Source organism: Chiroxiphia lanceolata, chromosome 14, assembly GCF_009829145.1.
Source record: "Chiroxiphia lanceolata isolate bChiLan1 chromosome 14, bChiLan1.pri, whole genome shotgun sequence".
Lineage (NCBI taxonomy): Eukaryota > Metazoa > Chordata > Aves > Passeriformes > Pipridae > Chiroxiphia > Chiroxiphia lanceolata.
The window spans coordinates 18,126,504-18,141,669 of record NC_045650.1 but is presented as its reverse complement, the minus strand read 5'-3'; the positions used below and the strand labels follow the sequence as shown (position 1 = coordinate 18,141,669).

General features: G+C 44.6%; 1 protein-coding gene across 4 annotated transcripts in view; it reads right to left on the bottom strand.

Moving 5' to 3' along the window:
* Positions 1–15,032, bottom strand: part of TAF1 (TATA-box binding protein associated factor 1) — a 30,082-nt gene extending 15,050 nt beyond the window's left edge. The window contains exons 1-19 of one of the 4 annotated variants that reach the window (XM_032702491.1): positions 14,881–15,032; positions 13,589–13,706; positions 12,889–13,005; positions 12,010–12,129; positions 11,337–11,410; positions 9,159–9,377; positions 8,508–8,726; positions 8,137–8,338; positions 7,740–7,853; positions 7,258–7,425; positions 5,667–5,794; positions 5,453–5,560; positions 4,439–4,612; positions 4,164–4,337; positions 3,963–4,067; positions 2,793–2,993; positions 1,802–1,943; positions 917–1,047; positions 316–396 (exon numbers count right to left, since the gene is read on the bottom strand). In XM_032702491.1, coding sequence (XP_032558382.1) covers positions 316–396; positions 917–1,047; positions 1,802–1,943; positions 2,793–2,993; positions 3,963–4,067; positions 4,164–4,337; positions 4,439–4,612; positions 5,453–5,560; positions 5,667–5,794; positions 7,258–7,425; positions 7,740–7,853; positions 8,137–8,338; positions 8,508–8,726; positions 9,159–9,377; positions 11,337–11,410; positions 12,010–12,129; positions 12,889–13,005; positions 13,589–13,706; positions 14,881–15,006 — 2,721 coding nt within the window. In that variant the 5' untranslated portion in view covers positions 15,007–15,032. Of the gene's footprint in view, positions 1–315; positions 397–916; positions 1,048–1,801; positions 1,944–2,792; positions 2,994–3,962; positions 4,068–4,163; positions 4,338–4,438; positions 4,613–5,452; positions 5,561–5,666; positions 5,795–7,257; positions 7,426–7,739; positions 7,854–8,136; positions 8,339–8,507; positions 8,727–9,158; positions 9,378–11,336; positions 11,579–12,009; positions 12,130–12,888; positions 13,006–13,588; positions 13,707–14,880 lie in introns of all 4 variants that reach the window. The other 3 variants (XM_032702492.1, XM_032702493.1, XM_032702490.1) reach the window with 3 other exon arrangements.
* Positions 15,033–15,166: the final 134 nt, after the last annotated feature.

Here is a 15,166-nt window from a genome sequence, read left to right as displayed (position 1 = left end):
TTTAATTTTGTTCTCTTCCAGTCATACTGAGAACTTCTCAACTGACATAATAAGAGTGAATTCCACTGCTTGATCCTTCGGTTGCCCTGATAAAACTCCAATGAATAACCAAAGTGCAAAAAGCCCAGTCCTGAAAGGGCCTGGCAAGAAGGATCCCCAAAGGATACCCCAAAACAGGTATAAGCTTTCCCAGGAAAGTTGCAAGAACTTTTGAACAACTAAATCCTACTTCAAACATGTCCTTTCAATCTAAAGGCCTCGTTTCTCTCCAGCCATGCAGATTTACCTATGGGCAAGCACACTCAGGTATGGTACCTCATCATCAATCTTCATTTGGAAATCCTCTTCATTCTCCTCTTCTGGTGCAAAGAAGGATTTCTCCCCATAACCTGCATCCTGCAGAGAAATATTAGGGGAAAAAATGAGAAATTGAAGTCTTATAAAGGTTACTGGACAAAGAACTAGAAGCATCTCTGTGGAGACCTGTCATGCTCAACAAGCACACTTCCACAGATGGTTGTTTGTAAGATTCACTGTGACCCACAGTACCACAGATGCCAAACTGACCAGTATTTTCACAAATTCCATAACTAAATACTACAGTCAACTTCAGAAAAACAATCAGTTTCTCTCACAGCCACTTGCTGGTTACTTTCTGCTGCACAGGCAGGTAAAAACACAGGCCCTTTCTTGTACCTTCCTTTGCTACTTTTGAGAACAGCTAATTCAATGCATAAGTAATAGGTGGTAAGAATAGAGTGTCTCTCTCTTTAAGAACTAAACTCCCTTTTTATGCAGCAGAGAACTTAGCAAGCTGCACAGTAGCCAGGGACCTAATTTGCCTACTTCATAGCAAAAACAGTTTTAGGCAGGAGTTACCTCAACCTTCAGAGAACTGCTTGTCAGGACCATTTACCTTCAGTCGCTGCTCAGCTGCAATCATGCTGTAATAGGCACAGCACTGCTCTGGGGACACCATTGCTCTGATCTCCTCCTCTGTTGGCAATCTGAAATCTGGCTTCAAAACCCACCAGTTTGAGTCCATCCCTGAAAAATGCACAGGTCAAACACTGAGGGGTTTCCCCACACGTGCTGGATGCCATCATAGTCCTAACTGTATTTCAGGATTTGGTACCCTGCTAGCAAAAGGAACAAGCATGACAAATCTGTGACATTTAGGACCACTAAAAGTGATAGGTTTATTTCACTCTGTGTTTGAGTAAATCAGTGCCCTCTAAACTCAGCAACTGTTATATAAGCAAATTCTCACACGTTCATGCTCATTCAATGTATAAACTACATTCCAAAAGCATTAAATGCACCTTTCACTTCCTCGCCTCAAACTACTTTTCCCCGTGGCTGGCCCAAAAAGCTTTGTATTACCATCTGCTTAACATTCTGCATATTAAAAAATGACAAAAAAGTCAGGTTCTCAGAGCACTGCTGGACTCACAAAGATGAGACAAGCTTTTATTTGCATGTACATGCTTGCAAAACAACACAGCCACACACCTAGGGAAAGGAATGTGTATGTGTCGGTGTTGTATGTTGTTATTTTAGGAGTAAATCATTGCCCAAAGGGTTATTAAAAATGCCTGAACTGTAGTCACTTCTTAGCATCAAGCACAATCGTGCCAAAACAAAGGGCACTTTTATAAAAATTGGAGCAAAAACACCCCTTTCAGATTACATTTCGGTTCTTCAAGTGGACATTTTCAAAAATGGTTTATCAGGATCTGCTCTGTTCGGAACTCCAAGAGCAGCAGGGAGGGGCTGAGCACCCAGAGAAAGGTTTCAATACCTGTGCGTTTGAAATCAGCACAAAGCTTGAGCCGCTTGCGGATGCTGCTCTCGGAATGGGAGGGAAAGGCCTTCTTGATGTCCTCCATCCGAATCCTCCGAGGGCGGTCCCTGCTTTTCCAGAAGAGGCGATAAATAAAAACCTACAAAACAAGACTCATCTGTGATGCCCAAAGGAACACAACAAACCTGCAAAGGCAGCACAGGCAATGCTGTTTCTGGTGGCTGCTTCAGACTTCCTACTGAAAAGCCATTGTTTCTTATAAATTTATTATAGTAAAGTTTTCCAAGCCTCATGTCTGCTTCAGGTCCAGCTACTTTTGAGAGTGAGATGTGGAAAAAAACATTTGTCTTGAAGTTCTGTATTATCACATTAGAAATGTTGACCTGTGAACAGCAGGGATTTTCCTGTTCTGCAAACATCTCTTGAGTTATAGTTTTGAATTAAACTGACAGTAAATTACTGGAGATTTTCTCCAAAATCTGAATTTGGGGATAGTTATTGGAACGCTCATGGTCAGTCCCAAAACTTCACTGTCACAAGATCCAGGAAATCAACAAAGGCCTATGAAGCAACCCTAATTCTGTGCTGTGTAATAGGACTGTGATTCTTAATTTTAAGATTTCTTAATTGTCTCTTAGTAAAACCAGTGTAACTGTAATTTTATACAGCACAATCACTTCAAATTCATTCCAACATCTTCAGTTTCCTACACTTTCATGTAATCTTGTAACCTTTTGCTTTGTTTAATAAAAAGCCTCTATCATATACATCCTATCTGATAAGTAATTAAACAGAAGCAGCATGTTATAAATCACTGGCTAAATGACAACCAAAATGTACAGTTAATATGCAATTCTTGAAGTGCTCTCACAACAAAACTAAGAAACAAAGGGAGTCATAGCAGGACAATGAGCTTCCCAAATCAAGCCTGTGCCATGGGCTTTCTCCAAAGATCCCCCAGATCCCCAAACTGCCTCTTATCACATACCTGCAGGAAATCTCTGATATGTGTGTTAGCTCGTTTGGAGTTGGGACCAGGGACTTCATAAAGTGGGCACTCCTGACCAACTACAAAAATATCCACGAGCTCTCGGATGTAATATCCTTGTCGCGTCCGGATGATCAGAAAATCTGTTTCAGGCATCTTGTGTAAATAAATAGGGGCCCGGAAAAGATTGTTTTCAAATGCCTATTGAGAGAAATGAAGTTTGAAAGTCAAGTTTTGATCAAATTTCCTGCAATTCAATCTACAAAAAGGATCTTAGAAAAAAAGAGTTCATTGCAAGGGTACACCATCATTTATATCACAACCTGTGTAGATGTGCACTCAGAACACTTCTTGTTTATGCAGAGAATAGCCAAGGATGAAGAACAAAAGCATAAAAAAAACGTAGAACAAATGCCCAAAGAGACTGAAGGGCTCTTTGGACCCTTGGAGGTACTTTAGGACCTTTAGGGAGGTACTTAAAAAAAGGACAGAAAGAACACATATGCAGAACAACACAACCATGGAAACCAACCCAGGACACACACGCAGCCTGGGAATGGAAGAAGGCAACACAGCAAGGACTGAAGACTGTGCCCAGGAAAGGAGGTTGTAAGAACCTAACCAGAAAAGCAGAGAGCAGCAGAGTTCAGCATTTAAAGGTTTAAATGAGTTTAAACCAGCACCAAGGAGGGACTAGACTGAGTGGAACTGGCATCAAACAGACAACTAGCAGTGTAATTCTCAGGAAGTACACACAAAATTTTGCTCACAGATCCTAGACCATAATAAATCCATGTTTTCTATCCCCTCCAACACACCTGCTTACTGAGCTCCCCAACATTCGAGCAGCTTTGGCCTTCCACTCAGTACTCTCTGACAGTATTTCTAATGCCATTACTAAGCAAAGCATCAAAGATTCAGTTCCTGTCAATTCCTATCATTCCTACAACAATTTTAAAATACATACAACTGAGATTTTTTTTTAAAAAAAGAAAGCTAAGAATTATATTATTATCAGTAAACAAAGAGATGTAAACTGGAAATAAAAAAGAATCCGGTCTTTTTGGAAGCTGAGCGTTATTTGTGATTGAATAAATAGGGCATGTAATAGGCACTCTGCCTATTACTCCAAACTCATCTTATCTGTACTCTCATGCTTGCTTTTCTCACCTGCAGTAACTGGCCTGGATGCAGAGAACCCAGGAATGGGGAAGTGTGACAATAAACAGTCTCTCCGTATTTGCAGTCTGGAGCTCCTGGATCTTTGCCAGGTTTCTGCAACGTGCAATGAAGGTGCAGTCAGGACTCAGAGAGAGAGAGGGGCAGAGGAAAAAAAAAATCACTGTCCAGCAGCGAGATCTGCATACTCACCCTTTTGTAGTAATTTTTAATCTTTGTTGCCATGCCAACCTGCATCATCAGAGGGGCGTTTTCCTCGCTGTACTCAGCCAGGATGAGATCCCCGTCCTTGCCGGTGAGGTCCTGCGGCGTGCGCATGAAGAACATCTCACCTCCCCCGGAGGCCTGGCGCTCCTGCTCCCTCATCTGTGCCAGGGACAGGGCAGGGGCAGGGCAACAGCACATCCAGCGGATCTGCCGTGCCCAGGGAGCCCCAGCAGACACCAGGGAGACAGAAATAACTGTACCTTGGCTTTCTTCTTGATGTGCTTCAGCAGAGGCTGCACAGCGTGGGGCCCCGGCTGGGACAAGGCACCGAAGGAGTATTTCTTCAGGGGAGGCCGATGGAACTGTCGGAGCTTCATGGGACCCATGTGGGTGGGAAAGAACGGCTGGCGAAGCTCCACTGCTGGGATGGAGTGCTAACATGGGAACAGAATCTGGGTTAGGAGTGACATGCATCATCTCAAAACCAAGATCATCCTCCTACCCTGCTAAACCTCACCTAACAGAACCCAGCAACACCTTCAGGTATTGCAGCAGTAACACGAGTGCACTGAAATTCAATTCTCATACATGTTGCCTTTTGACAGAAAATGTTTAGTCTCACATATTTTCCATATATACTTTCTTTATGTACAGAGGTGACTTTAATTCTACTATTTCAACCAGTACCCAATGAGAAGATCTTTTTATTAACTAGGAACTAAATGTAAAGCCATTATCCCTATCAGTGGGAGAGAAGTTCATTTGGAATTACATACGGTTTTCCCATTACAGAAGATGCTGGAGTCAGATGAGTTTTTAGAAGAAGTCACTGAATACCACAATGAAGAAAGAAAGAAAAAAATCACCTCTTCCCCTAGGGCCAGCAAGCAGTAATTCAAACTCACCAGAATCTAAATTATTTTTGTAATATCCAAATTAAAACACACACTAGTAGCAGAAGTACAGCCTCACCTCTTGATTATCTGCACCCCTTTCCCCCCTCCCACTATTGCTTCAGAAAGAGTACTACACAAAGAGACACCAAACAAAAGCATGGAGAGTAGGAAACAGCAAAATCCAGCACCTAAACCTCACTTTGATGGGGCAATCAAGAAAAGTTAGTTCAAACTCCTAATTTTAATTGAACAACATTAAAAATATGTCTCATGAACACTTAACTGACCTGCTGTAATCTAAATTCTGTTTTTCTACAAATCTTAAATCATACACTCAGTTAGAAACCTCCTACTCCAAGTGAACATCCCTGTGACTACCTGAATGATGTTGCCTCCAAAGGTCCCTCGAAGTCCCTGCTGTTTGGGGTAATAAAACTCATCATTGGAGAGGTTCCAGGGATCCTTCACCTCTGGCTGAGACATATTCTAATTCGATTTTAAACACAGAGAAAGAGGTGTCAGAAAAAACCCAAACCAAAATGACTCCTTCCTCATCATTCCCAGCCTACAAGATGCTAAAGCTCATGCTGACCTGCTGTGGTTCTTCCTTGATCACACCTGTTTTTCCCAACAGGATTCGACTCTTCTTTAGAGAAGATTCTTTCTTGTTTTCCTTGGATGGAGAGTTCAAAGTCATTTCTTCCTTTTCATCAGGAATTTCTAAGAACACAAACAATTTCACTTGTAGGGCACTTGTTTCCTTCTTTTTGCACCTCAGCCTCCTACTGTGCTGCCCCTTGATCCAGATATTTCAACCTTTTTCGTTCAGTTCCTGGGGTGACTGCCCTCCTTCTACACTCCTCCCCCTTTTCCTCCATGCAGGTTAATATGAAATAAGCTCAAGAAACACAAAAAGCTCCATGCTTATATCTCTGCCTTACCACCTTCAGTAGTGAGTAGATTTGAGTGGGATGAGGGTGACTGTGGGGATTGCTTGGGGTATCCACTGCTCAACACAAAGTTACTAATTGTCTAACTGATGAAAGAACAAGAAAAAGAGCATCTGTGCTGCCAAAGGAGTTCTCAAAAGTTGAGAGTCAAGGTGACAAGAGTGCCAGTAATTTCTCAACTACATGTATTAATAATCCTTTTCTTCCCCACATACATACAACACAAGAGTGAGTCTGAATCCAAAAAAAATATGGACCTGAACCCAAAAGGGATTCCTGAAAAATTCCAGGAAAGCAGTATGAATTTCAAAAGGTAGCAATTTGTGAAGTGTGGATCCTCCAAGTAAGATTTTCACACGAGAAGCAGGACCTGGTGACAGGGGCTTGGTAAATGCTATTATCAGTTCTGTGCACAGATCACTCTGTGCAAAATAACTGTGGGTTCATTTTGTTACTATTTATACAAACATCTGCAATTCTGTGGTGTATTCCAGTCTTGGAAAGAAAGTACTGTGAGTCTGCTTGTCTTGACTTTAACACTGATTTTCAGGGTCGTTGGCTAACACCAAAATATTCCAATCAACACAAATTCAGATTCTTAGAACTAACCCCTTTTCCTGAGGAAGAAAATGCAATCCAGGCTATTTAAAATGTAGCAATATCCTTATTCAGGGATTCATTCAAATTTCAAATCAAATCACACATTCAAATTAAACTCAGTGGCAGTTTGCAGCAGCAAAAAAAAGTGATGAGTGGTATTACACAATGCCATTGCTCCCATGTGCCATTAGTGTAGTCTGAAAGAGGCTTAAGGAATCTGCTTCTTCAGGCTCTGAACACAAGCAATGATGAGAATGGCATGGGCTAGTCTGTGGTTTACTTCTTTACCAACATGCATGCCAGCAAAATTAAGACAGTCACTTCTAAAACACATCAAGAGTCAGATGAACTAAGTTAAATTTAAGTTTCAGGGCATTAATTTTTCCTTTCCTGCTAGTGCCTTTAACTTGGAAGCTGGAAGCATACAGCACATCATTAAAAGTTATTAGTGTTGCTGCCTCCCACTTAAGCCTTTGATTACTTGCAAATTACCTTCAAAAGCCAGAGCAAAGAAAGGCCATAAGTATTGCCCCAGTCCATTTACTTCCACTACAGTGTGATTATAAACACTTGGCTTCCACTTCCCCTTGTCTTTTCCCATTTGGGTCAAATTTCTGGATGCCACAAACCTACCTAGAATTATGTTTTCATCATTTGGATCAAGTGTTAAGACGGGGGGATCCAAGTAGGTTTCCATTGCCTGATCATCCCAGATGATATTGTCCTCCCAACGACCATACACCAACTCTTCATTGTCAATTGGGAAAATAGAGTACCAGGGCTTGTCTTCATCCAGGGAAACTGCAACAATCATAAGGTAGAACCCTTGAGAGTTTTACACACTAAAACTATTTCAGAGCCCATCCCCACATCTTATTCCCTCAACTTTCCTCATCTTTCAGGGCTTTCTGAGGCAGGACCTCAAAAAGGCGAAAGCAAACACATCTTGGAAGCAAAGAGGAAGTAGAGCCCCAAGTCTGAGCTTTACCAACACCTGAAACATATCCTCCAAAAATAAAATAAGGTCTCTAGAAATTTTAGAGCAAACAAGTCTTTCTACCATAGAAACAAGTCACATGCAGCTATTCATGGGCAAAGATTGATATCCTCATTACCTTGCTGTTCAGGGGCCTTTTCTTTGCACTTTGCTATGCCCAGGACTCCTGCTACACTGGGTTTCTGTGCTAGTGGAATTGGTGAATTGAGCAAAGAGCCACTGCGGTTCAAACCTAGGGAAAAGGAAAACAAAAGTAAGGTTAGCTTGAGTGGGAGGCTCGGGTATTCCACATGCAGAGAAGAAAGCCAGAGCTGGTATGGGCTGGGGTTTTTTTAACAGAAGGTGCCTACTCTGGTTTTGGAAAGAAACTGAGAGTCTCAGAATTCTGAGCAGAGCTGTGATTTTGCCAAAAAGCGTTCCCTGACAGGAAGAATTATGTTCTGCATTTGAGACATGGAATTGCCCATGTACAATTGTACTGCCTGCTGTAAAATTCATACCAGACCACTGATTACCTTGCTGGGCATTGTATGCAGTGGCATTTCTAGTCATGCTCGATGGCAGCCAGCCTGCCAAACTGGCACGCTGTGTCTTAGTCCCCTTGTGCTTGACATCCTCTCCATTCCAGATGACATCATCCTCCCACTGGAGCTGTGTCACCATAAGGAAGTGCTCATCAGCTAGCAGATCATCCTTCTCCTTAGTTGACTCTGCATCCTGGAAGGAAATAATAATTGCTGGAAGACCCGAATTGCCTTCATCCTTTCAAACTAAAGCAGGAAAATTCAGTGTCTCATTTTGCATGGTGCACAACTGTCCACCAGCCCATCACCAAACTTTCACTGTGCAAGAATCCCCACATACACCCCCACAGTTCCCCTCTCACCCCCTCATCTGTGTGTCCTTTAACATCCTGCTCGCTCTTCTCTTTCAGCTTGAAACCATAATCAAAGCCACTGCCATCTTCAGGGATGCCCAGCATGTCATACCAGAGCTGTGCTGGGCCATAACGCCACTCTGCCACCTTGGGCTTTGTGTCTGTCACTTTGTCTATGTCACCAGTCGACTGGGAAAACTTGGACTCCACAGGTGCCATCATGGTAATCTGGAGCACAGCAAAGGGGGGAATGGTTACACGGATGCTCTATCTAAGTGTCAGTAAGAGGCTTCTTCCTTCCAAGTTTCCCAGTTTTATCCTCGTAGAAGAAAAGCATTTCTAAGAAGTTCTTTGCCATACTTACTATCTGCCTTAAGAATGTTCTGCAATTAGACTTCCAAGAACACAGAGATTTCTTCTTGACACAAAGAGGATAAGCTCTCCTATCGATCCTGTACCACGGATGCAGCCTTTTCAGTAAGGAGCAATCACCTGAAGCCACTGACTAGTGTTTGGAGAAGAGCTGCTGCACAGCTGGAATACAAGCCAACTCTGTTCTCCAGTTTTGTTTTGAGGGAAAAGCTCTTTACAAGCCACTGTCCAATCCACCACTACCCCCAGCACTAGCTGGTGACCCTCTCTAAGTCTCAGATATCCCACCTCATCATCTGAAAGGCACTGCTCAGGAGGGGGAGGAGCAGCAAACTCATACTCCCAGGGAGATTTTCCTTCCACTCCACTCTCAACCACAACTTCACCCTCCTGTATCTGCACTTCTTGTGCCAACTCCCGATGCTTCTTCTTGCGTTTCCTCCGGGCGCTCCTCCAGACCGACGGGACGTTCTTTCCGGGGCCAAAGAGACGCAGGAAACGCAGCACCTAAATCAGGAAAAAACAAGAGAATTAGAGGGAAATAAAAAAAAAAAAAGACACTGTCTGCCTTGCCCTCCCCTGAAATACAGTAGTGAAAGGGAGCACTCTGAAATTCAGAAGCTTGGCCTGTAGTACAATCCCAGTTCCCAATGCAATCAACGGTCTCTTGGTTGCACGTGGAAAAAAAAAAAAGTTTCTGATCTGTTTGATGGAACCTTCATTTTCAAATGGATTTATTCTTAATTTCAAACGCAAAGAAACTTAGAGAGAAGAAAGACTGCCTTACATATTGGTCATGTGGTTAGATACCACCTGGAAATAATTGATTTTCATTTTGAACAACCCACAATCTTCAGAAAGACAGATGGAGGTTGAACAAGAGTTGATAAAATTATTAGCAAGAGAGACAAGCTAAAAGAGAGTTATATAAATTAGAGATTTCTTAAGAAAACAGATAAATAATAGAGTCCAGAAATAATACCCGTATTTTTATTTCATAATATATCACAACGTAGTTCCCCTATACTGCATTCCTCCAAAACCTGCACTAATGACAATTATAAACTTCCTCTTGTGTTCCTTCTATGGTTATGATTGTTGGTTTTAAAGCACTTACAAGTTTTTTACTTTAAACTCTTGTAAAGAGGAAAAGCATTATTCTGTAACTCTTATTTAGGAAACAGGAATTAGAACCAAAGACTTTTACAGAGTCATCCTATTGATATTCCCTGTTTATCTGTTACACTGATCCCCAAAGGAAATAATGTTTATACGACCACTCCACCCATCTCTGCCTACATCCATGTTATCCTTCTTCCCAAAACTCCCCCAGATTAATTCTGAACCCTTTGTCCAGTGTCAATGACCTTTCACAAAGGGCAAAGGTCTCAGACATAATTAAGCTGTTAATAGTTTAATGAAACACAAAAATCTGCCTCTGCACGTACTATTTTAAGGGGTTTTCTCAAGAAAAACAATGCTACATTAGCATGCACATCAACCCACCCTCACAGCAAAATCCACAGGGTTTTAGGCTTTGCCAGCTCTCATGCTCATTAATTAATTAGGAAAAGTGCTCAGCATTAACTGCTTGCACTGATTTCTGCACCCACTGGGCAAGTTCAGCACTGAGGCAGTCTGTGACATTACAGGTTGAGCATCAAAGAAATGAACACAACTGCTACAAAACAGAACAACACAGGAAACATCAAGTTTGCAAAAGCCAAGAGAAGGGAAACTTCTGTGCTGGAGCCTCACCTGACATTTAATTATGCAAATTGTTCAGCTCCTCACACAAGGACACACGTAGAACCAAGTTATCCTTGGTCACAACCATCTGTTTGACAGCTATAAGCTCATCTTTATACACCTTCTCCTCCTACCTTTCCTCTCCTCTTCACAGCTTTAAAACTTTCAAAATAATTATTGAAATACGTTGACTACATTTTCTATTTGTGAGCACTTAGGAAAGTCTTGTAATGACTATGCTTTCTGCAAAACCCAAGCATTCTTTCAGCCAACTTGCTATTGAGCTGATTTCTGATTTATACTCCGAGAAGTTTTGAGGGAAAAATTAAATAAATGATACAGATCACAAAATGCTTCAGGAAAAGCACATCAAGTTCAGGAGAGAAGCAGGAAATATTTGCCAGAAAAGCCAGAAAGCAGACAGATTAGCACTGGTTTTTAATCATCTGGCAAAATATCAAATCAATGGGCCTGTGGCCTTACAGAACAGCAAAACATTCACACCCTGATTTTACAGGATGCTTTTTAAGAGGTTCCTGCAAATGGCAGGAAAAGTATTAAATATTAAGCAATCTGGAAGCAACAGCACACAGAAACTAAAGGAAGTATTGAGTGAGCAAGAATATGTGATGACTTAGTACATACCCTTAGTACTGTACAATTCATATTTAGAGGGCTTACATGACACACATCTCTTCCACGTATCTCTTACAATACCTTGCCTGGTCGAAATTCTGGGAAGAGCTCTGTAACACTTGGCAACTGTTTGGTAGCATCTCGCTGCATGATTCCTGCAAGAGGAAGTGTGAGTTTGCCTTCCTTGGATTCTGCCTGCCTGGCTTCTTGAGGTCCCATCTCTGACTCAGAATCAGAGCTGCTGCTGAAATCCACCTTGTCGGAGGCAGCAGAGGAAGGAGCAATGATGGAGGGCAAAATGATACCGTCTCCATCTTCAGATACTACAATAGAACAAGCACCTTATAAACAAACAGGTCTCCTCCCTCTCCCCTAGCATAACCCCATAATGCCACATCTACTGTTTATACCAACTTATGCAAAAGTTAAGCCTTTGCAGACGTTATCAGTACCATTCTGGTTTAACCTTTCATTTTATCCTAAGCGTTCCAGGTGCATTTCCCAGCCACAACTGAGAGGATGAGATAAAAAAGCAGTTTCATGGTCAATATTGGTATTTCAACAACACAAAACTTCACCCTGCATTTCAGACAACCCTGTAACATCACACCTCAGGACAAACACTCACCTTCAGGCGCAGCGTGCAGACGGGGCTGGGATGACGTGTGGTCCCTGCTGCAGAACGAGCTGCTGCACAGCAGCCTTTGCCTCCTTCAGACACATTGCTAAAGAGAAGAAGAAAGTCCTCACTCACCAGTGGCAGCTGCATCCTTTTCATCTTCTTTTTTTCCAGGTACTGGAGGTGGTGGGGGCGGTGGCATCAGCTTGGAATCGATATCTTCACAGTCAGCATCGTAATCGTCCTCATCTTCATCTAATCAGGGAGGAGACAGGACTACTTATTAAGCAGATAACAAAAGGAAACCAGGCACCCTTTCCACTTATGGTATCTCAAACCTGTCCCAACCCGATGGCAAGGACACCATTCTTATCTTGCAACTAGATGCAAAACTCTTACCAGTTCAGCTTCCTGCACAAGCTCATTTGCAAGATGAAAGTTTAAGAAAGAGTGAGAAGGAGGGAAAAAGATAAACTGACATAAAGATGATTGAAGCACTTAAAATATATGTATAAATATTGTGCTATCACCTCCTTTTGTTCACACTCTGCAGAGCAAATAAAGCTACTACAGAAGAAAAATGTGGTCAAAAAGTCCCAATCACCTTTGTGTCCCACCAACCACAGTATGTCACCAGAAAGATTAAGGGTAAGGCAGCTTTAAGGAATATGCAAAGATTTAGCTTTTGCACCAAGGGAAAAGCTGCATGTTTCTCAAAGTCTGTTCCAGGCCAGATAGAGATACCTGGGACCAACAAAAGAACCAAAGTGCCTTCTGCAGAAAGTCAACTCAGGAAAAAAAAAAAAAAAAGAAGAGTAAAGCAGGAGAAAGAAATTGAGGTGACTCTCTTAGGAAGCAGGACCATATTTCTATCTTTGAGTAGCTCCAAGAGGCACTAGCCCTCCTGCATAAACATAAGAACACAGGTTAAAGAAATATGAGCAGATATTAGGTATTCTCTGCAGAAGGTAATAGCTCCTAGAGGTAGAGCTGTCATGCTGATCCCCTCTTTACCTGGCCTCCGAGCTGGCTGCAGGCTGCCCATCGCCTGCTTGTACCGGCGGCTCTCATCCTCTGCCACCTCAGTGATGTCTGAGTAATCAACAGCATCTTCTGTGCTCTTGACCCAGCCTAGGGAGAAGAGAAACCTCGTCACACAAAACTTCACCCTAATATATATTACTAACTGCAGATTTCACTACGTACATACGAATCCTTTCCTCTGCTTTCTTTACTCAGAGGAACAAAAAAATTCAGTTCCCACCCGAGTACCTTTCCCCTCGTTCTAACCAAAACTCCCACAGCTTTGAACTTCCCCTAAGGATTGGGAAGCAGACAACTTTAGCACAAGGAAAACCCATCACTCAGTGAAACTGCTCAGCATGTTCAGAAGTTAAAAAAGAGACATTATATCACTGCATTAAACAGGTTTCTCTAATACAGGGGCAAACACAGACTTACTTGTGAAGGAGGAGAGACAAGTAAAAAACTTACAAAAATTAAAGAAAACAAGTGTAAAATTGATCAGGAGATACTGTAGCATTCAGTCTGGCAAGCAGAAGAAGGTAAGGCCTTTGACAGAGGCCCTCTGACCAGGTAACACCATGATATTCCCTGCAGACCCTGATGAGCCAGGTGCATTTTCTTCTCTCCAGCAAGAGCTCCGACCCTGCAGCCCCTCTGCTCTTTAACAACAGGTAACCCCGTGCCAAACCTTCCTCATCCAGGTGTGCTCCCTCGCTCTCCGGGCTCTCCTCCTCGCTGGCTGTGATCTCAGTGATCAGGTTGCCCAGTCCCAGCACGCCCAGCCCAGCCAAGTGCTTCTTGGATTCCTGGGGAGACCAGAGCTGGGAGGCTCCAGCAGCCAAGGCCGGGCCAGCCCCGTGACTGCCAGCTGGGTCCAGTCCCGGAGCCCACCCCAAACACCACAGGACACTCTGGGACACCCCGAGCACCCCAGTACAGCCTGAGCACCCTGAGTCATTCTGGTACATCCTGGATCACTCCAAGCACCCCAGTACACCCAGATATACCCCGAGCACCCAACTACAGCCTGAGCACCCCAGCACATACCAGGTCACCCTGGAACATCCCAGTACATCCTGGGTTATCCCAGGCACCCCAGAACACCCTGGGTCACTCCAGTTCATCTCAGTGCACCTTGAGCACCCCAGGTCTCCCCGGTACAACCCAGTTCACCCCAGTACATCCCAGGTCATCCCGAGCACCCCGGAACACCCTGGGTCACCCTTGTTCATCCCGGTATACCCCAGGTCATCCCAGTACACTCCGGTGCACAACAAGATCCCCAGTACACCACAGTTCACCCCAGTACATCCCAGTTCACCCCAGTACATCCCAGGTCACCTTGAGCACCCCAGTACACCCCAAGTCATCCCTGTACATCCCAGCTAACCCTAGTACATTCCAGGTCACCCCTAACACCTCAGTATACCTTGGGCCACCCCATTTCACCCTGGTACATTCCGGGTCGCTCTGCTACCTCCTGGTGCACCCTGAGCACCCCGGTACATCCCAAGTACCCCAGTACACCCCGGGTCATCCCGGTACATCCCAGGGCACCCCAGTACACCTCAAGTACCCCAGTATGTCCCAGTTCACTCCAGTACATCCCAGGGCACCCCAAGCACCCCAGTAACATCCCAAGTACCCCAGTACGTCCCAGTTCACTCCAGTACATCCCAGGACACCCCGAGCACCCCAGTAACACCCCAAGTACCCCAGTACATCCCAGGGCACTCCGAGCACCCCAGTACACCTCAAGTACTCCAGTACATCCCAGGGCACCCCGAGCACCCCAGTAACACCCCAAGTACCCCGGTACATCCCAGGGCACCCCGATACACCCCGGGTCATCCCGGTACATCCCAGGGCACCCCGATACACCCCGGGTCATCCCGGTACATCCCAGGGCACCCCGAGCACCCCGGCACATCCTAGGGCACGCCGGCTGACGCCCGTCCCCCCGCAGCGACACGGCCCTACCTTGTCGAGGACACTGTCCCCCTCCAGCTGCCCCGCCTCGTTGATGTTGCCGAAGAGGAACCCGGCCAGGGAGAAGGGCTCGGCGCGGCCGCCGTCCCCATCCTCCTCGCTCTCCGAGTCCGACATCGCGGCTCCGACCCGGACACGGAAGCGGGGCCGGGATCAGGGCGGGGATCGGGGCCGGCCCTGGCCCCGCCCTGGGAACGGCCCCGCCCGCAGCGCCCCCGCGCGGCCCCGCCCGCACCGCGCAGGGAACCGCGGGCGCTCCGCCCTTCCCAAAAATTCC